The 21,418-nt window shown below is 43.2% G+C and overlaps 1 protein-coding gene across 2 annotated transcripts in view; it reads left to right on the forward strand.

Annotated features, from left to right (window-relative positions):
* Nucleotides 1–21,418, forward strand: part of GALNT18 (polypeptide N-acetylgalactosaminyltransferase 18) — a 336,801-nt gene that overhangs the window by 65,637 nt on the left and 249,746 nt on the right. Inside the window, exon 1 of one of the 2 annotated variants that reach the window (XM_083477680.1) lies at nucleotides 8,544–9,346. The exons of the other annotated variant lie outside the window; for it this stretch is intronic. Within the exon in view, the coding sequence (XP_083333806.1) occupies nucleotides 9,112–9,346 (235 nt within the window). The 5' untranslated portion in view covers nucleotides 8,544–9,111. Of the gene's footprint in view, nucleotides 1–8,543; nucleotides 9,347–21,418 lie in introns of those variants that run through there. 2 annotated transcript variants of the gene reach the window in all.

Here is a 21,418-nt window from a genome sequence, read left to right on the forward strand (position 1 = left end):
TGGAAATAATAATAAACTGAAGAGTCTTTCCCAGTGAACAAGCTATTTGAGATTAGCAAAAGGATTTCATATTTCTAGCACAAGCTTTGCTAAGGGGCAAAACAGTAGCTGGACAACAATATTAGTCATGTTCAGCTGCTGTCCCAACAGGAGAATAAATGTAATTAAGGACATTTCATTAACAGTAGATAAAATACTCATTCCAAGGTCTGCTACAGTTTGAAAATAGCATGGGCACATAATTGAGTGTGTGAGAAGGAGTGTGTGTGTGTGTGTGTGTGTGTGTGTGTTTATTAACAATGTTTGTATACCACATCATAACATTTTTGTGGAAAAGTGTCACACAAACACACTAACGGTTGATTCAGGTACTGTGTTTTAAGAACCATGCAGTAAAAGCAAGGCTATCAGTTAGCCTTATGGGAACCTGCAAGGTCTGCAGAAGTTAAAAAAATATTTAGAGAGGGAAACCAACATAACCGAAAACAGGCCCAAGAGGGCTGAGCACACTCAATTTTCACAGAATGCTGAATGTCTGTTGTTTGGGGGGGACAGGACTAAAAATAAATGAGGGGGAATGGTATGGAGTATGCCACGTTGAAAGGCTGGGGCACTGAACAGGAGTACTCTACACTGCAACATTTTATTGCAGCCACCATCACCGCCATTTTATGCTAAATAACAGCCAAAATCACAGAAATGAAATGGCATATTTATTCTGCTTCCAGATTATAAAATGCTAGATATGCCAGCACTTGGCACTACTAAATGTTCTGGGCAAAGGCTTGTTCTGAATCATGGGATCATTGAGAACAAGTTAAATTACCTAAATGTCCTTGTCTTACTTATAGCCACCCTCCCATTTGTCTGCGTCAGCACCGTTCACCACTCACTATGAGGCTTTCCTGGTCTTTGGATGAAGCAAAATTATCTTAGGGCCAGCTCTTGTCTACACGACACATCACAACGGAGATTTCTGATCACCAATACTTTGTGCATTATAAATTAAGCAAACTAAGCAAAGGAGCCTGGTGATCAGTTTATAATGAAGGCAGAGATTTAGCAAGTGAAAATTATATAAGAATAATGGTGGGGACAGAATGGGGATAGAATGAAGAAAAGTGAAGAAGACGCAGAAAATTGAACTGATGCTGGGAAGTGAATGCAGCTGTTGTGCTCAGGCTCTGCTTGCAGGCTTCATGTTGGTTACTGTGAGAGCAGTTTTGGACTAGCTGGGCTTTTGGCCTGATCCAGCAGAGCTCTTGCTGCTTATCTAGAGAAGTAATAAGAAGTAAGAAGTAATAGGGAGAGTTGAAAGAAAAGGAAGAGCAGAATAAACAGAGGAAAGCAAGCTCATCCACTAAATATGTCAGCACCCTGACTTTGCTGCCTCTTTCCTGCATTCTTTTTTTTTTTCTTCTAACTCAGTGCTCTTGGGACCGGTGGACTCTACACTTATATTCTAATTAGTCTTATTATTAGCTCACTCCAGCTGTTGTATTACAACACTGAATGGCAATGTACAGTTAGAAGCACACGCTGAGCTAATTAGCTCATTGAATTGAAGAGTGAACTTCTGGCCTTCACCTTCCAAACCCCAGAGACCTTTCTGTGTCTTGTTCAGCTGACTGAACAACCATCACACACAGGCACAAGCCACTATCATACACTGGTGTGCCGTGAGGCTGATGCCACATCCCTCTCGGGCCCCATATGCACTATACATTGAAAGCAGTATCATGCCACTTTAAATGTTCATGACTCCCCTCTCCTAGGCAAATCCTGGGAATGGTAGTTTATTAAGGATAATAAATATTGGCAGGAGACTCCCTATTCTCTTCACAGAGCTACAATTCCCAGAGTTCTTTGGAAAGAGGTACTGACTGTTAAACCACTCTGAGGCTTATAGCTCTGTGAGGGGAGTTGTTGTTGTTGTTTAGTCGTTTAGTCGTGTCCAACTCTTCATGACTCCATGGACCAGAACACGCCAGGCACTCCTGTCTTCCACTGCCTCCCGCAGTTTGGTCAAATTCATGCTGGTAGCTTCGAGAACACTGTCTAACCATCTTGTCCTCTGTCATCCCCTTCTCCTTATGCTCTCAATCTTTCCCAACATCAGGGACTTTTGTGAGGGGAATTGGGGTCCCCTAAACTGCATCACTCCGAGCAAACTATAGTTTGCAGGTTTCCTTGGGGGAAGCCATGGCTATTTGGAGTGGTATGATACTGCTTTAAATTTATAGTGCAGATGGTGCCTCAACGGCCCCACCTGAAATAACAGTATCAAAGTACTTACTGATTCAGTGAGACTCTCAGAACAAGATTCCCCTCATTTTAAATTGTGATGAATGAACAAGTGAGCTCTCACTCATTTTCTGCCTGGTTCTAACAGTCCTGAATAGAAAAATGTTACTTACTGAAGAACACTCAAAATCTATATTTTCAAATGAAGGATCGGATGGCAAGGGAGAAAATAGCAGAAAATCCATTCAAATAGTGTAATCTTTGAGAACAAATGCACCCAGGTTCCACCTAGGAAATCTGGGTAGTGATGCTTTGCTCATTTATCTGGGAATAAGATCCACGAACTCAGTGGGTCTTTTTTCTGAGAGAGAGAGAGAGAGAGAGAGAGAGAGAGTATGTGTGTATGTGTATAAAATCACATTGCAAATGGAACACTTGTGGGCTTCTCATAGGCATCTGGTTGGCCACTGTGAGAACAGGTTGTTGGAGTTGTTTAATAATAATAATAAGAAGAAGAAGAAGAAGAAGAAGAAGAAGAAGATATACCCCACCTGGGTATATATAGATAGGCCTTTGGTCTGATCCAGCAGGGCTCTTCTTGCATTCTGTGTTTTTTAAAGAGTGATAACTGTAAGATTGATTGTTCAGACTGGGGAAATGAATGCTGCTTGCTGTTCATATGTGCTTAGTCACATGCTGCTTGCTACTTAATATTTAATTGCAATCAAATAATATATTTTAAATAAATTAATCATGATTGTTTTTTATGCCTCATGGTATTCAGCGAAATAGGTGGTTCGCAGGTGTAATCATCTGTGGTTTGAAACGCAGAGTAGGTTATTGCTTCTCTTTGACTTTTCTAACAAGTGCCTCTGCTCATTATATTTAATATATATATATAAGGTAAACATAATTGTGTGGCACAATCTTCCCCAATTTAGTGCTTGTAAAATGTTTTGGACACCAACTCCCATCAGTCCCAGCCAGGACAAAAAATGGTCAAGCATGATGGGACCTCTAACACAAAACATCTGGAGGCTGGGCAAGGCTGGTGTAGTAGATAGATTGTTGGGTTTTGTATGGGAAGAGCTGAATTCAAATCTTTGCTTTATTTGGCAATCTAATGGAAGTCATTGGCTCTGCTTAACCCTGCTTAAACACAGGAAGTGATGTAAGGATTGATTAAAAAAATGAATAGTAAAGCTTTTTGAACCTAAACATTTACATAACTAAATGACTGAAAATATTAAATGTAGTTGGTGTATGTGTACCTTCTGCACTGCAGGTCACCAATCTGGAAAAGAGCTATTATTTAAGAGCAATGGGGGTGGGGGTGGGGAAACGGGGACAATGGCTGATACGACTGTTCCACTTCTGTGCCTAGCAAACTATAAGGACCTAAAAAGAGCTCCACTGGTTTAGACCAAAGCCTTATCTGGTCCAGCATCCTGTGTCTCACACTGGCAAATCAAATGCCTACAGGATGTAAGCAAGAAGGACATGAGTGTAATAACTTGCTTCTGTTGCTGTTCTCCAGAGACCGGCATTCAGAGGCATGTTGCTTCTGATCTAGGAGACAGTATATTAGCTGAATGAAGTCAGGTCATCAGAGCTGCTGACATTCACTAACAGAATTTTCAAGGAGCTATAAAGGCACATATCAGAGTTCTCATGAGTGTGTTAAGAAAATGCCCATAACCACATGTAAGATATCATAGTCCAAGACACTAAATCCAAGTAGTCTATTAGTTTTGAATGTAGCGACATGAGGATGTGGATAAGCTACATGAAGATGTGTGTTGTCCCGGCGCATTGGAAGATGGCCGACAATAACATCTCTCCGACCCACACAAGGTAATTAAGAGGCTGTGATGGGAGTAAGCAGCCTCCCAGCCCCCCCCAAGTGAGTGGGGGGGGGGACTGCCCTTGCCTGCTGTGCCCTATACCACCCCCGAATTTGAGGGGGTGGGGGCACTAGGCAGAATGCCCTTGTGTGGACTTCGGTGCTCCTGGACGCTGTCTCTGATTCACGCCTCTAGCTGCAGCAACTTCAAAAGAAACAATTAGGAGGAAGCTAATGCACATATTTCAAGGAAGAATGCGGAGTAAAGACTGCTAATTGAAGAGATCTCTGAGAAAGAAGACGGGTCGGATAAACAGGAATATATCATGAGAAGACACACCAAGGCTCGGTATGTCGGCAACGGGACTGGATGGGGGACGACGACATTCCTTTCTTTTCTCTATGTGATTAACCAAGAACCCCCCCCCCCCGCAAGTCAGAAATGCCGCTTAAATTACTAAGCTGATGATTTAAGACTGTGTGGAGATAATTTTCTAACCAAAAGCATGTTTTAAGGAGATCGTGGAAAGTATAAGAGCTTTGGGATGACGCAGTAAAAAACAGCGCCATCATTTTGGCAAGTTCTGTTGAAAGATTTATGTCTGGGAGGAGGAATGGATCTGTTTTCATATTGTGGGCGAGCCTCCTCAGAGGGACTAAAGAAGGCGACAGATTTGCGAAGATTAATGATGGAAAGAGTGCTTTTATTTATGGAAGTGATGATATATGGAAACCATCTCGATATGGTGATTGGACGAACGGAAAAATTCACACAGGATTATAACTGGTGTTTACCTGCTTAAGGAGATTATCAGAAGAGATCACAAAGAAAAAAGAAAAATATATGAATAAGATGAGATGTGGAAACAGCAAGATAGGACTGGATAGAATTATGAACATTATTTGGACAGATTTGTGGATTTTAACGCAGCAGCAAGAAGATGATTGGAATCCCCTTCGGAACTTGAAATATGGGTACCCCCAACAAAAAAATTAAAATTCGGCTTTGTAATTCGGAATTTATGTGATGTGATTTGATATGATTTGATTGGTCGGTTAATAAAAATATTTTTTTTAAAAAAAGAAGATGTGTGTTGTCCCCTTAAGAGAACCACCCTGCAACCAGGGTGTTAAAACAGCAATCACCCAGTGATGAATATCCCCTTTTGGATAAGGTGCTTGAGAGGGTGATGGTGGTCCAACTTCAGACATGCTTGAAAGAAGCTGATTACTTGGATCTGTTCCAGGTTCAGGCCCAGCCATGACACTGACACCACCATTATGTCTCCAGTCCAGTCAGAGCATGACTACCATAAATAAATCCTCTATAGATGTAATATGGTAGTTGAAACATAGTTAACTAAATGCATAATCCTGTCCACATGAGAATTTGTTTGTTTGTTTATATAGAACTTTCCTAGGCCAGCATGCAGTTCTCTCCTGCAATTAGTATTTGAAGCTGCATACAAATTTTCAAGTCAAGCAGATCCACCCACATGACTACAAATAGCATTCATACCCTGTAACTTGCTACCTCCTCTTACAGGCTTTTACCTCACAGGCAGTTCACCTCATGACACCTCGGAAGTAGCATTTATAGTTCGGCCTGAACAGTATGCGGTCTGTGCTTCTGGGGGGGAGCGGCGGCCACTAATTTGGCAGAATTATAGGGGAATTTACCAGCACCATACTTGTGGTATAAGAAATGTTTTTCTATACGTAGCCCTGTTCTGCTGAGTTTCCTTCCACCGCCTCCATAGCCTCGTACAAGCATACATACAACCTAATCCCTGGAGTTAAATGTAACAGCATCGAAAAATGGGAGGAAGTGCTGAAGAGAACAAATAGTTCATAGTTACGAGGTCAGAGGGCATTGCTGTTCCTTCACCTGTGCCTCAGTTTATCAAAGGGCTGAGCAAGTTAGAGCCTTCCGATGCTTTGGGCACCTATTTAATTGCTTTACAGCAGTCAGTGTGCTGAGTAGTGTTCGAATTACAGAGGGGGACAGAGAAAGGCAGTGCCCATTAATATTGGTAGAGGACTGTTATACCATTTATTGGAAGGTCCTGTGCAAAAAGAACAAGCAACCCTGTAAAACAGGAATGGCTGAGGGGCAAGCTGCCCATCACAGTGCAGCTGAGCGGGTTTTTTTCTAAAACAAAAACCAAGAGCCCCTACTCCATGACAAAAATCCCTCAGAAGAGAGCCATCAATATGCAAAAAAGATAAAAGGATGTGAGAGAAGGGAGGATACTAAACCATTTCATGTCAGGAGATTCACATTATACAGAAAGCTGTAACTGAAGTGTTTGTGAAACAAATATTCATAGTTTTTTCTCAAACAGAGCCCCCTCCCAATCATTCACTGGAATCCAGTTTGTTGTAGTCCAAGGATGGAGAACCTTTTTTGTTTTGTTTTCTCAAAGGCATATAGGTGGCAAGCATTCTGCGTGCAGGTTCTGTTGCTGGCCCCCACACAAATGGGCAAAGCGTGCATAAGCCTGCCCCACCCTGCCCTCTTCCTGGTCCAAAAGGACCCACGTATTGCTAGTCATGCACTAATTGTATGCAAACAAAATGGTCACCACCTGTACTGGCAGTGAGTGGAACCAAGGCCAGTAGTGATAACCACTAACCTAGATGTCTTTAAAAGAAATTCATGGGGGAGAAGGTTATCAGTGGTTACAAGTCACAATGGATATGTTCTTCCTCTTCTGTCAGAGGTGGTATGCCTTTGAATGCCAGCTGCTGGGGAAAGGAATTACAGGTGGGGAGAGTCTTGTTTTGCTCAAGTTCTGCTTATGGGTTTCCCATAGGCAACTGGTTGGCCACTGTGCAAACAGGAAGTTGAACTAGATGGACCTTTGACCTGATCCAGCAGGTGCTCTCTCTCTCTCTGTGTCTTTTTTTTGTTGTTCTTATGGGTGGAGCCAGGGAAAAACTAGACCCACTTTTGTATTATTCTCTCAGTGTGTCACCCATCTCACTCTCTGTTATTCCATCTTTAGCTCTCTAACACTCTCCTCCCAAAAACCACAACTATTTTGTCTTTTATGGAATATTAATTGTACTATTGTAGCAGTGGTTTTAGTCTGTAACTTTTATCTTATTGAACTCTGATTTGGTAGCTTTGGGCTCTTTATAAAAAGATTGCATATAAATGAACACAGAGATTGGTTACAGAAGGCTTCACCAACCCCTTCTATTGCTCTGTTTCAGCTCTGTCCATTTCCATTTCCCCCCTCCTGTTCCCATCCTCTCCCTTCCAGGCCGATGGCCGCATAAGTTCAGAGAAGCATAGACCTGATGTCTTTGGTGCACATAAGGGAGGGTCAGACTTGTCAAATAATAAAGTTTGGCCATGACACTTGAAGTTGGTGTCATTTTTGCAATACTGTGTGGGCTAAGCACCTAAAGAAGTTTGGTTAGAGCTATGCAAGTTTAGACGGTGGGCAGCATGTCCACACAAATAAGAGATGCCGCTAGAAATAGGAATAATATGCAGAGTGTCTCTATAGTGTTTGACTTTGACCCCATTGACTTTTAACTGCTTTTGTTTTTGCTTGTTTGTCTTTCATCTTTTTGTGTACTATGTTAGTTTCGTGTAAGGCACCTTGCGTATTTTTGTAGAAAGGTGGGTTATAAATTCAGCAACAACAATAACAGTGTCACCCAATGATGCAGCAGCACTCGGGAGTTCTTGGGAGGGTACGCAGAAAAAGAGACTGAATTATTTCTCGAGAAGCACATAATAACAAGCAACAATCATGCAATTAGAGCCATATAGTTAGCAATCAGAAGCACTCGAACAAGCGGTGAACAGGGTCGGGACTTTAATTCATTGCCAGATTGGGGAATTACTGAATACATGCAGCCAAGGAGGAAGGGACCCGGCGGTTTATAGGCGCCAGGGGGATTTCCCTGGCTTCGTCCCAGCAGCAGATCAATGAGATTCTAAGATGAGGAGCCGCGTTAAGAGCTGCCCGAGCAATAATCGCCTTATTTGCTTCGAAATACCTTATTGACCCCCTTAGTCACGGTGGGCGCCGCAGGTGGTGGCAATAAACAGGAGCCAAATAAAAACAGCGAGGCGCAGCAGGTTCTCTAAGAAGCAGAGGAGAGAGGCTGGGCTGGAAAACGAATAGAATTAACCTTTTCCTCTCACATTCGGTGAGGGCGGTAAAACTTCAGCAGGCCTGGTGGGTGGGTTGCAGGAGCCTCTTAGCTTAATCTGCGCTGCAGGTTGGCTCCCCTGGCCGGGAGTTTCCACCGCGGAAACGCCCTCGCGCTAAGCGCGCGAGTCTACCAACGCACAGAGCTAGCGAGTGAGCGACTGAGAGGAAGGCATGCAATACAGCAGGTGGGCCTCTGACGAAGCCCCGCCCCATTCGCGTCCCCATTGGTCGGGCGATCGGTGCCGCCGGCGCGCTGTGGGCCGGCGCGCCTCGCTCATTGGAGAGGAGGCCTGCCGGTCTGCGGGCCGTACACACCGACTCGCCCGCTCGCGGCTTCCAAGGGCTGGCTTTGGAGCGGTGGCTGCGAGGCTGTGGGAAGCAGCGCCGACGAGGAGAACAAAGTTTTCGCAACATTTGGGCACCTGACTCCGCACCTTTCCACGCGCCTGGCGTCCGGGGCGAAGCTGCTCAGCCTGGAAGAGGACGGGTTTGCTCTTGGTGCGGCTCTTGAGGGGCGGGAAAGCAGAAAAGTTTTAGGCTCTCTTTTTATTTTATTATTTTAAGCCTGCGGGAACCTCGAGGCGCCAACTCTCGCCTCAGCTCTGCTTCGGGGTAGGCAAGGGATGTTCCTCGTCCGGGGAGCAGCCCCCGTTTCGCATGGGAACTGACTGACTTGAGCGGCGTGCTCCGCGTTCCCCAGTTTTCGGAGAAAGTGAAGGCAGGCTGTTAATAATATACACGCCGACTATTTCTTTATAGCGTGCCGTGGGTTTGTGTGTTTCTCTCTCGCCGCCCCGTTTGGTAACCGGACCACAGGGTTTCCTTGGAGCTATATGGAGGGATCTCAGCATGGTTTGCACCAGGAAAACCAAAACTTTGGTGTCCACCTGCGTGATCCTGAGTGGAATGACTAACATCATCTGCTTGCTCTACGTGGGCTGGGTGACCAACTACATTGCCACGGTCTATGTGAAAGTGCAGGAGCCGATCTCGGAGAAAAAGTTAGAGGAAGACAAAGGGGACACTTTAAGGATTATAGAAAGGCTGGACCATTTGGAGAATGTCATCAAGCAGCACATACAAGGTACTTCGTCTCTTCCTCCAATTTTCTTGGTTTAAACCGTGTCCGCAGGTTGCACTAATGCTTTTTTTTTAACCGTACGCGCGCGTGTGGTGGTTCCCCCCAGGTCAAATGCCTTTTGCCATGGGGCGGGATGGAGGAGGGCGAGATGGGGGGGGCGGGGGACAGAGAGAAGAGAGATCCATTCAGCGGGAAGAATCGGGGGCTTTGTGCAGCAGGCTGACTCTTCCTGGCCAGGCGAAAGTTCCTTCGTGGCTGCTGCTGCTGCCGCCGCCGCCGCCTCTTGCGGGCTAGCTGCTTGGCGAGCCCGCCGGCCCGGCTGCAGCAGGAAGAAGAGGAGCGCGGGCTCCGGTTGCGGAGCTCGCACGCTGTTGGCTCGGCTAAGGGACGCCCTGTTGGCTTGATCTTTATTTATTCTCTCTCTACCCCCCCCCCACCCGCACCACCTCGACTGAAAGAAGCTTTTGGGTGAGCGAGCGGCAGGGGGCTCCTGGAGGCTGCTTGGTGCTGGCTCGATTCCCCCCCCCCTTTCCCTCCGCCGACCGCGAAGAAGTTAAATGTAGCCGATGCCCTCCCGGAGCCTCCACCGATGGCCGTTCCCAACCCAGAGCTTTGCAGAAGCCAGCAGTTTCGGGCATTCGCACGACGCCGATAAGATGGTGAGCCTTGCTCGGCCAGGACTGAGCTCCGGGGACGCGGGGTGGCTGGCTGCGGGGTGTCGATCCCATTCAGCAGCGGAATCTCCTAGGCGCCGAGTTGGGTGGGCGCTGTGGGTGTCTCCGTTGCTGCAAGAAACCTGCTAGGAGATGGTTGTTCAAGCGACGCTGGGTGGGAAGAGTTGGGAGAGCAGAGCTTGCTCCATGGAGATATCGGAGCCCCCCTCTTACGATCCGTTGCGCTGCTTTCCTTGGGGGGGGGGGTTGTATTAGAGCTGTTTCTCCTTCTCTCTTCGTCCCTCCTCCCCATCTTCTGTCCTCCAACTCCTGGCCTGCTATGATTAACTACTTTTGCATATGCATATAATATCTGGGGGTTGGGGTCTTTTTTGCGTCTTGTTTATTAGAATGTGCTGGTGCTTTGGTATGGAAGGGCCATTTAGGAGTCTGGTCCTGGCTGTAACGGTGTAATTCGTGGCATGCTAATTTGATCTCTGCCTGGCTGGCTGTATCTTCCTAAGTAAAGGATGGAGGGCTGCAGCAGACAGGTTACCAAAAACGACTTCATTCCCAAGATGCTGCTTTTGGCCTTCCTTGTTTCTCTCCCATGCCTGCCCCAATGGTTGTTGGCATCTCCCATGCACTCAGTGTGTAATGTACTCTTTGCTTGCATTTTTGACTGGGTGGGAAATGTCATCCCAACTGGTTTAGGAGTTGGTAGGTAAGGAAGAGTTAAATCGTTTCTCTCTCCCTTACCCCAATTTTCCCTTGCATTTTTTCTGGAGGGGGGCACCCTTGACATGTTTTAACAGATTTCACTGTGTTTTTCACTTCCTGTGCTTTAGATTGTGAGATAAAAATAACAGACTACAGTACATGTAGTTATTTGGTCTGCGCACCTGTGGGATAGCATCCATTAAAAGCTCTAGGATTGTAATGTACTAGAATAAGATGTCTGGTAACACCATCAAGTACTAACCTACTTTTCCAGGGGGGTTGTGGGTCTATTCAGTTCTTTTCCTTTGTCTCCCCCCGAACCTAATAAAAGAATTATGCATCTTTTACAGCTGGCAAACAGACTTCCTTTCTCCTGGATCTGCTTTGCCCTCTGTTCTAGAATGCTAGAGCTATTACTCAGTGAAAATATGTGAAATGAATTGCAAACAGAATATGCTTGGGACCTAGGTTTTTGTATGTAAATGGTGGTGTTAGAAGGTCTCTCTGCAGCTTGCTTCCTGGGTTTGGTTTGTTATGTGTATAAAGGCAAGCTGTTACAATGCACATTTCTTCCTCCGCCTTTCTATTGGAAAAATCAGGGCAAAAAGCTGAAACAGTTTCCTTTCAGGATACAATGTGAGTGTGCCAGTGGTAAACTTTCTTGGTGTTGTCTTTGGGATCCTAGAACTTGGTTTTGTTTTTATTAAGGAGGAACATAGTCTTGTTATAGCAGCACAAGGCAGAGTGTTTTTTGTTTTTTTTAAGTAATAAACATATAAGGTGCTCTAGTTCACATGAGGTTTCTGGAGTCATCACTCCACTAGGCTTCTTTCCAATACTTTGTCTGACACACTGTCTTAAACAGTTGGCAGTGGCATAGTCAAACGCCAAAGTCATGGTTTGTGATATACTGCTGGTGTGAAAAGATGGACACAAGAAGGGGTTCCATGGGAGAATCTGCTGTGAAACACAATACTTTCTACCAAGGTTGCCCCAAGATATTTAGCCACCTGAGGCAAACCACAAAATGTACCCCCCTCCCACAATCCATAAAAGAATGTCTGAGTAAGATCTACATAGGGAACTAGGGTGGGAGGAGACCAGCAGGGCTTCCTATTTGCCAAGAGGCTGCTTGGCAAATAGGTGGCATGGGGGAGGGATGCCAAGGAGTTGTCAGATCCAGCCTCTAAGGAGTGTGCCACAGCTGTCACTGGCCACCATAGAAGTAACAGCGGGTGAAGCATTCCTTGGAGGCTGGATCTGATGCCCTTGTGGTTCCTTGCTTTCTACATGTAAACTCTTGGCAGCTAAAGGAACTTGCATAATAGGGTGGGAACAAGGTCTGCTGGGGATCTTAGAAGTGCTATGAGTCTGGGACTAGATGTTCTTCTGAATAATACATAAGGCTATTCTTTATCAGGATAATGCTGGACATAAGCAAATGTAGGAGAGTACAATCATTCTTTTATTAGAATTTGATCCTTAGTACGTATGCAGAAAGGGACGCGGGTGGCACTGTGGGTTAAACCACAGAGCCTAGGACTTGCTGATCAGAAGGTAGGCGGTTCAAATCCCCGCGATGGGGTGCTCCCATTGCTTGGTCCCAGCTCCTGCCAACCTAGCAGTTCGAAAGCACGTCAAAGTGCAAGTAGATAAATAGGTACCGCTCCGGCGGGAAGGTAAACGGTGTTTCTGTGCGCTGCTCTGGTTCTCCAGAAGCGGCTTAGTCATGCTGGCCACATGACCTGGAAGCTGTACGCCGGCTCCCTTGGCCAATAAAGCGAGATGAGCGCCGCAACCCCAGAGTCGCTCACGACTGAACCTAATGGTCAGGGGTCCCTTAACCCTTTACCTTTTAAGTATGCAGATAATTGTTGCTTTAGAATATATAGTTGTTGTGTTGAACTTGGCCTGAGATTCTGAATCTGATTTCACCAATGAATGGATAAGCATGAGTAGCAATCCTAAAATGAAACAGTTGTGGGTCATTTTACAGAGAAATTAATATATTATTCCATACAATTTAGATCACAACAACTGGTGGCTCCTTTGGCTTCCATCCATTTCCAAATACATCTCTGTAGGAGGGAGTTGCGAAATTTGTTCCAAGAAAAGAAGTGGCCGCTTGAATTTGAAGTGGTTTACCTTAATTAAATAAAGAGATCTGATGTGGTGTGGTGAAGGGGGTAAACTCTGACGCAGAAAGGGGCCAGTTTGGATCTCAAACATGAACTTAAAAAAAGTGGCCATAAGCCGCTTGTGCTAGCTTTGCAGCATGATCCTGTACATATCTACTAGGTAAGTAAGGCCCATGGAATTCATTGGGCCATACTCCCAAGTAAGTGTGTATAGGATTGCAGCATCACCATCTGCATATAGGGATGATGATGACAGTCTACTTTACGGGGTTGAGCCAGTGTTATTCTCTCCATAAAATAGGAAGATAAGGAGGATGAAGCTTGAAAGGCTGTGATTTGTCTATGGCTATTTAGTGAGTTTATGGTTGAGGTGAAATTTAAAGCATGGACACTGCCTACTGTACATGGTTAATCAATGGGTTACTGAGCTGATATGTCACTCGCTTTTGACACTCTCTGAAATACTAGGTTAAAAACTAAGAATTTTTTATCTGTTCACAAAAAAGTGAAAGTCTTATATTAAAAATATTAGTTCCTTTGTAGGATATTGGAGAAATTCTGTAAATAATTACTGGGGGAGAGGGGGGTTATCAAGGCCTTTCATTGGACCTTAGTAGACTCTATAATGTAGTGGCATTCAAAGTGAAATAATGCACAAAGATGGCTATATAAATCTACTGTGTTCTGCCAAACACAAAGATTTCTTTGAGTGAATGGCAGGAAAATGTATCTGGCAGACGCTCCCAAGGAAACAAAATGGGAACACAGTATTGGTTTGGCATGAAATTGCATCTGCCAGACCTTTGAGTGGCTACACACAAAAGCTAAAGAGAGAATGTAGCAACATTTTCAAGGTAATTGAAAGGAGGCTGTCAGGTGCCTATATTTTGACCCCAAACAAAAATTCAACAGTTCCAACAACTGGAAGAGGTCTGTAAACCAACCCAAAGTGGGATCCCACTGTAATTTAAACTTTAATCATAATTTTGTGGGCTAAGAAAGGACAGCTGCTTTATTGAATTCTGGAATCAATCAGTGTGTATGTGTAGGTAAGAAGAAATAATGTTTCTTGCCTCCAGGATAAAATGTGGTTTGATACAGTGCGTGGAATAATGTAATGAAATAGAAATCTTTATTGGCAACAAATTTAGGACAAACAGTAGTTTCTAGCAAATGCTTTCTAAAAAGTTACTCGATAAAGTTATGGAAGGTCGAAAGCTATACTCGTTAAGGATATGAGATCTTCTGCACAGGCGGTAAAAATTTCATTTCTGACAAAGTCATCTGTTTCTGTGTGAACACATGAGCTCCTTGAAATGGTTACTTACACTATCCTTTGTACACACGATGATAAGAAAATAGGAGTTGCTTTGAAAGGCTCCTTGTGGCATTCTCAGACCCCATATGACATGTTCGGCACAGGAAAGCTTTGATGCCTCTAACTTAATACCAACCATGTGAGGACTTGAGGACCACAGTAACTATGAAGGTGTTCGACCACGCCTTGACTTAAGAAGATGAGGAGTGAATGTGCCTTCTAGCCACATACAGAGAATTCCTTCATGTGAAATGGCAAATGAAGCAGGATGACTTTCATCAACTATAGTTCCCATTTTGCCTGAACTCGGAAACTATGGTTAACTGCATTGGAGCAAGCTAGGATACAATTGTATTAACAAACTCACTATTTTTTATGATTTTCATGTTAATTAGCAGTGAATAGCTGAATAGTATTTCTTCTTTGGGAGCTACACTAAGTAAACTGGGGGGAAACCCCTCTGATCACTGTAAGAATCAGTAACTTCCGTTTTCCCTAGAGCCTACAAACAAACAAGCAGTTTTGAATTCTGATAGTGTTTCCCTGCCTATCTCCACTACCTTTTCTTTTGTTTCCCATATATAATATTTTACAGTATAAGGTTCTCAGAACCGGGGGCTTCTCTATTATAACTACCTATTAAAGTGTCAGGCACACTGACGGTGCTATATAAATAATAATTGATTATGATGATGAAGATAAATTGATCAGTTTTCCAAATACAAATTCCATGATGGATGGCACTGCTGTGCTGCAAATAGCTGAATTCTCATGCATTAACTTGGCTTAGGTAATGGACTTTTTAATATGTGATTTTTTTTGGGGGGGGGGGAGAAGCACTATTCCATGTGTTCCACAAATTGTCCCACTGTGTTTTATTTTCTGCTTTCATTTATGCAGTATAGTGTTGTACAGTTGAAAGGTTTCCACAGTAAATCCACAATCTCAGATGAAGAGATTCATCATGATCATTTATTCGTATGCCACTTTTCCATAGTTAAAATCATGCTCAAGGCAGTTTACAACATGCAAAAAATTACATAATTGCATAAATATAGCAAAAGTAGTCATAAGTAGTAAATAAGTATATCAAAACATACATAACAAAATCAATTATCCCACATGTCATAATGCAATTGAAAAAAGATACTTTTGCTGTTATGGAAATTAATTTTTGTAACATCTCCAAAATTAAATCTTGCCCCCTAAAAAAAACACCCTAAGCAATACCCTATCCCAAGAGTCTGTAGGCATCCTGAGAAAAGTAGGTCTTGAAGGACCTGCAGCAAAGATAATTTTTAGCCTCTATGGCAGCCTTGGTTTTTTTAGCTGGAGTCAGCTAATCAAATAGTTAGGGTGACACCCTCTCAAGCCTGGTGGAAAGAGACTTGCAAGGCAGGGAGCAGGTCTTGCAGCTTTCAGTCATGGAGTTGACTTACAAGCATTGTAAAGACATAACCTATCCAAACATTCTAAATTAACCTGCTCCCCTCTGTACCTTTGACAAGTTCTAGAAAAACAGAATTTTGAGGTGAAATAAAAAGATATCGTGCTGAGTAGAGGCATGATCCTGACAGAGGTTAGCAGCTTAAAAGCCTCAGTTATCTCGGTAGGGGAGAGAAGCACACATATACATTTCAGTGTGAGAAATGTGTTTCAAATGCTCACTTTTGCCTTCACTTATGACATTTAAACTTTCTTATCTACTTTTAAAATATGGAGTGCAGCTACCACATAGTATAGTGTTGTTAAGTACATTTACGTACTAAAAATTCTTCAGCTGCAATTCAGACAGCATATATGTCAGAGCTGGAACAGCAAGCTGCTACATGTTCAGGTATTGTGCTTTGGGCCAGTTTGTTTCATATTTTAACATGTGGTTTTAAAAAGTTAATTATTGTTGGATCTTAGAAACACTGTACTTTAAAACACTATAAAGAAGATGTTCAGTATCCCTTGCAAGTTTTTCCATGTTGGATTCATGAGGAGCAATGTTTTCCCCAAACAAGCCCTTTCCCACCTCCTTATTCCTGAGTTTACTTGCATGTCTGTGTTCAAAATGACTGAGAATTCTTCAAAAAGACTACAGTGGAATTTGAAACTGGTCTTGCTAGAGTCTGGCAAGTTTTCTTTAACTTATTAAGCAACAATTATTAAGTACTTAAAAGTTTGCTACCAAATGCTCATTCCATCTGATGTGAACGGAATGGTTTATTACTCCAGAAAAAACTAAGTTGGGGAAGCTCCCTCCATTTGTCTCTGTGACCTTTCGGATTTGAATATCTAGCAGGGTAGGTGTTGATATGCTCTCAGATCTTCTCTAGTAACCCCCCTGCACTTTACTATTTCCTATGCTCCAAACATTGCTATTGCTTAGAAAAAATACAACTGTTGCAGTGCAGCAAAATGACTGTTCCTTTATAGTGTTCAGATCAGACAGTCTTTGGATCAGAGAAAGAGGTAAATCTTCAAAATCAGAAACATTTTCTTTCGGTCTATGTCTCTCATCGGAAAATTCCTGGTACATTTATATCCTGATACATTCCTGATGGAAATAAAATATGGCAACAGCACATTTACAGAAGGATCAGTGGCGGAACAGGTTTTTTTTTGTGTGTGTGCAGAACATCCACTGTTCAATCCCTGGCATCTGGAGCTAGAGCTGGGAAAGCCTTCTGTCTGAAACCTAGAGAACTACCTCAATTTAGGTCCATTTAGCAGTGTGGACAATGCTAGATGGGCCAGTGGTATTCTCTGGTATATAAGGCAATTTCTGTGGTTCCACTGAAGTGACAACAAGCTAGGCTGATTGGTAGGGATCACTTTCAATGTATTCCTATGCAGCATAGTATTTTGAGATGTGCATATATGTGCTTCCGCTTTCATTAAGCTGGGCCCAAATGACACATCTTTTCTCATGCCTTGAGGGACATGCCACTAATGGTAGATGCCACTTCTGTGGAGTTTGAAGATTGCTCCAGAAAGTTGTATTTGTTGTCTGTTTATTACATCAGTACACCACCCATATAACTGACCACAAAAGAAGAGGCATCAATGTAAGAAAGCCAACCCAAGGGTCCAGGAAGTTGTTCAGCAGATGAACAAATCTGTTTTGGGGTATGTGGGATCTGGGAATAATTTGATCAAACACAGCATCAGAATCAAATGTTTTTGCAAGCAGAACAGTTACAGAAAAGTAGTTTAAGTCAATTACAAAATCAGAGCTAATGGGAGCCATTAAAAGGAGTGTTCATGAATGGACCAAGCCCACTCTTGGCACACAGATGTTTGTTTGAGAGTCTGCCTTCTCCAAATATATATTAAAAATGTAATGTGATGCATTTTATTCATCTGTAGAAGAGAGTTCATCCAGGATAATTCTGAAAACCCAAAAATTTCAACAGGCTGGTTGAAAGCTGAATAAGAATTCTATCCTACCTCCCAGTCTAAATTAATGACAAATGACACTTTATATTGGGGAGTCGCCTTTCAACAGATGGCTTTAGATTTGCTATCCCTGCTGGAACAGACAACACCACCTGCCTGTACTGAGTGAAGGACCAATAACTGCCTCTGTTTGTTATCCCTGCTGCTGGCTGGCAGATAACATCACCTTCTACAGCAGAGGGAGGTGCTGAGTACTTCTGTGCTGTGTTTCTCATCTCTGCTGCTTACACACAGAGCATCAATTGCCAGTAGCAGCAGGAGGGTCCCAAGGACTGTTCCCATTTTACCATCCCAGCTATGGTCATTTGACTTCACAAACTAGGTAGCAGAAGGACAGCCCAGTTCTGATTTTTTAATATATATATATTGATTTAGTGTAAAGCGCTTTATGAAACTTAAAATTGTTTTATGCATCTTTAGTAACAGAAATGTGGACAAGCAATCAAAGTAATAAAAAGAACAATAACATTAATAGGTTTCATTTGCCACAACATTGACATTTTCGAGAAGTTCTGGCAAGCCGCCAAACCTCCCAGGACACTTTGAAATCAGCCTTGGAGTATTGAAAGGATACATGTGCTGATTGACTTGAACAAAACACCAAGTAGTGAAAAATCAAAGATGGTAAGAAAATGTTTTCAGTCATCTCTTTTGTCCACTTCCACTGCATTCTACACTTCTAAGAACAATTTAACAAGAGGCTTTGAGTCTTTAGTCTAGAGTAGTGAATCACCTAGCATTCGGTTTTTGGAGAACACATTCTTTGAAGCTTTTCATCCAGTTCATCAAGTCATAGCTTGCCATAGACTTGATAAATAGTCTGGTAATCCCAGCATAAAATAATGCTTTTTTGACTGTTGCAGTGTCCTTGGGGCTTTATCTACACACGAGAGAGTAACACACCTGGAAAATTCAGGTTATAACACCACCTGCTAAAGATGATTTGGTCAAAAATAAGTGGGCTCATAATGTTGACAAAAGCACAGGCAGTGCAACTTTTGGAAACTGCTTGCTCTTCTAATTTTTTTCAGGAAATTATACAGTTGGTCTACTCAAAGAATGCAAAAGCAAGATAGCTTTGTGCAGAGTAATTTACCTTTAATCAATAAGGTTGGCAACTAGCTGGGGGTGGGGAAGGGGAACTGCTAGTCTTGCCTGCTTCTGTGCCTCTAACCCACAGTCTGATGCACAGAAATCAGCAGGCGAAGCTTTTTGTAGCACTAAGCAACACATTATCACCTGCTAATGCTGCAGATCAAATCGCTCTTAAGCAGACTGCTGGGGAGGCTGGCCAAAAGATGGAAATGCAGCTCTGTAACCAGTGTGTGTGTGTGTGTGTGTGTGTGTGTGTGTGTGTGTGTGTGTGTTTTCCTTCTGAGGATTAAGGCTATTTCCCAGTCAGGGAATGCTTTCATGTGGGACAGGGGAGGGAAATTTTTTTACTGCCTAAGAGCTGCATTTCATCATATTGCCATCTACAGGCTGCATGCCTATGGTGGGTAGGGCAACAGACATGATTCTTGCCTTTGTACAGTAGGCTGCAGGAATCTACAGGTACTACTCAAGGTGAGCAAGAGGCATTAGTACAGTTCAAAAGCATATTGCATCCAGGAAAAAGAGCTAGATGAAGGTGCGGAATGTGGTTGGAACCTAGGAAGAGGCCCAAGAGCTCAGTAGAGAGGACTGTGGGACTCTGGTTCCCCACTCTTTATTCTGGATGATAAAGGAGGGTCCTTAGGCATGTGGACTTGACTTGTGTTCTGGTGAATGTGACTAGATGCCCACTATAGACTTTCCCTGTGCAACACAGGAAAGATCAGGGACTAGTGGGGAGGGGGATTGCAACGTGTGTGAGGGAAATTGGGGGAAGGGTGCTAGCATGTTCACCCCTTTTCCTATACATACTTTGAGTATTTGCATGTTGTGGTATATGGATGAACATCATGCTCACCAGCATGCAGGAAGCCTTGTGAATTTGTGGTTTTACATTACATTTTCAGCTCTACAGTGGTAGTGGTGACACCTAAAAGGCATGGATAGTGCTCCACTGAACTTGAACTGGAGTGTTCTCCATAGACCACTCACAAGAATTCTGTATGGGGTGTTTAAGGTTTCATGGCAGAGATGAAGGGAGAGACTCCTCAACACACAAGTCAATGTGGGAGGGAATCCCTTGAGTCCACAAGCCACATTTTACAGTAGATCCCCCTATATGATCTACAGTAGTTGTCTAGTTATTTTTGCACGTAAAAGTAAGCTAGATTTTATAGCTTATTGTGGCTTGGCAGGAATAAGCAGCTTGTTTTGATAGTTCATCATCTTTACACCAGAGCCATTTCCCCCCTCCCATAATTAAAGAAATAGGTTAGTGTTTGGGGATGCGGTTGTTAAACAAATCGACTAACAAAGAACAAAACATTTCCCCTGCTAACTACAATGCTTGAGAAATAGCACACAAAGCTAATGCAGTCATAATGTGTCAGACAATCTTCCTGCCATGTGCAATAACTATAAATCAATATGTGCTTGTCTGCTTGACAATACCTAGAAAATACCTTTGATTTTTAGGGGGGGAAATGAGTATAATTCCAAATCATTTTTCTTCATTGTATTGATTACAGCTTTCCTGCTTTGCCTGTAGTCATCAAATAGCAAACTATCTGCTAAAGCAGATTAGCACATTTCTGGCAATTATTTTTTTAAAAAACAAACCATACAAAATTCACATCTAAATATACTTCAGAGAGAAATAAATTGTTTTGTACAAAGATGATTGAAGGAAAATAAAACTTCTGATGCTGCAAATAGTTGAACTGTGGAGGGGGAAAAATGTGGTCAAGAACATTGGTCAAGGGTCAATGGACTACTGAGTAAGGTGGGTTGTGGTGACAGGGGAGATAGCAGTCTCCCCTTCATAACACAACCCAGTCCCAGCCAACTTGGTAAGGTTCCTCAATGCTAGGGGAAGCATTCCCCCCCCCCCAGCTAGAGCAGGCCTAGAGGTGGTCTTCATCTGTCTCTCTCCAATTGATCTTGTGAGACCTTCCTGAAAGCCAGATCATTGGCTAATCAATATGCCAGATCATTGGCTAAAGTGGTTGATACTTTCATGGACAGATATATCAAATATTACTTGAACTATTTATATTGGCAGGAACTTCAAAAGAATTACAAATGTTTGTAAGAATTCCCAGGACTGAGACAGCAGAGTAGGTGAATCTTTGAACATTGATGAGTATATATTATACATTCCATAGTACCTGTGCCCCTGCCTCTGCTAGATAACATTAAGCCTTAGAACTTGTGTGAAGCTCTGTAGTTGCCTCAGGGGGAATAGAGCAGCATCAGTCACTGCTGACAGATGCATGTTGACTGTGGCAGTTGCACCTTGATTTAGTGGACGCAAGGCTAAGGTGTCACCAGAGCCTCAGTAGCAAAACAGGCTGCCCACCTTCAGAAGGACTTCCAGAGTTTATTCAGATTTTGAAATCCTCTGTTTCATTATTTTTATAAGTGACTTTATTTTCAGTGAAGGAAAAAAGATGTCCCTAGTTGCTCCCCTATTCAAAAAAGGACGGGGAATGATGTCTGCCAGCTCCCATCGCCAGCCTCCCCATACACTATCCCACACCATTCCCAAAAGCCTCATAACCCCCAGGAACAAATGTTTGGGGGACACAGCGGGTTGCAGAAAAAGTGGGAATTGGGAATCCAATTCTGTGGAAGATCATTTAAGTCCAAGCCACATTTATATTAATCCATCATAACATCTATATTTTTCCCGTAGCTGTATTAAGTG

This window comes from Podarcis liolepis (genome assembly GCF_965112155.1).
Source record: "Podarcis liolepis genome assembly, chromosome: 1".
In the NCBI taxonomy this organism is placed as follows: Eukaryota; Metazoa; Chordata; class Lepidosauria; order Squamata; family Lacertidae; genus Podarcis; species Podarcis liolepis.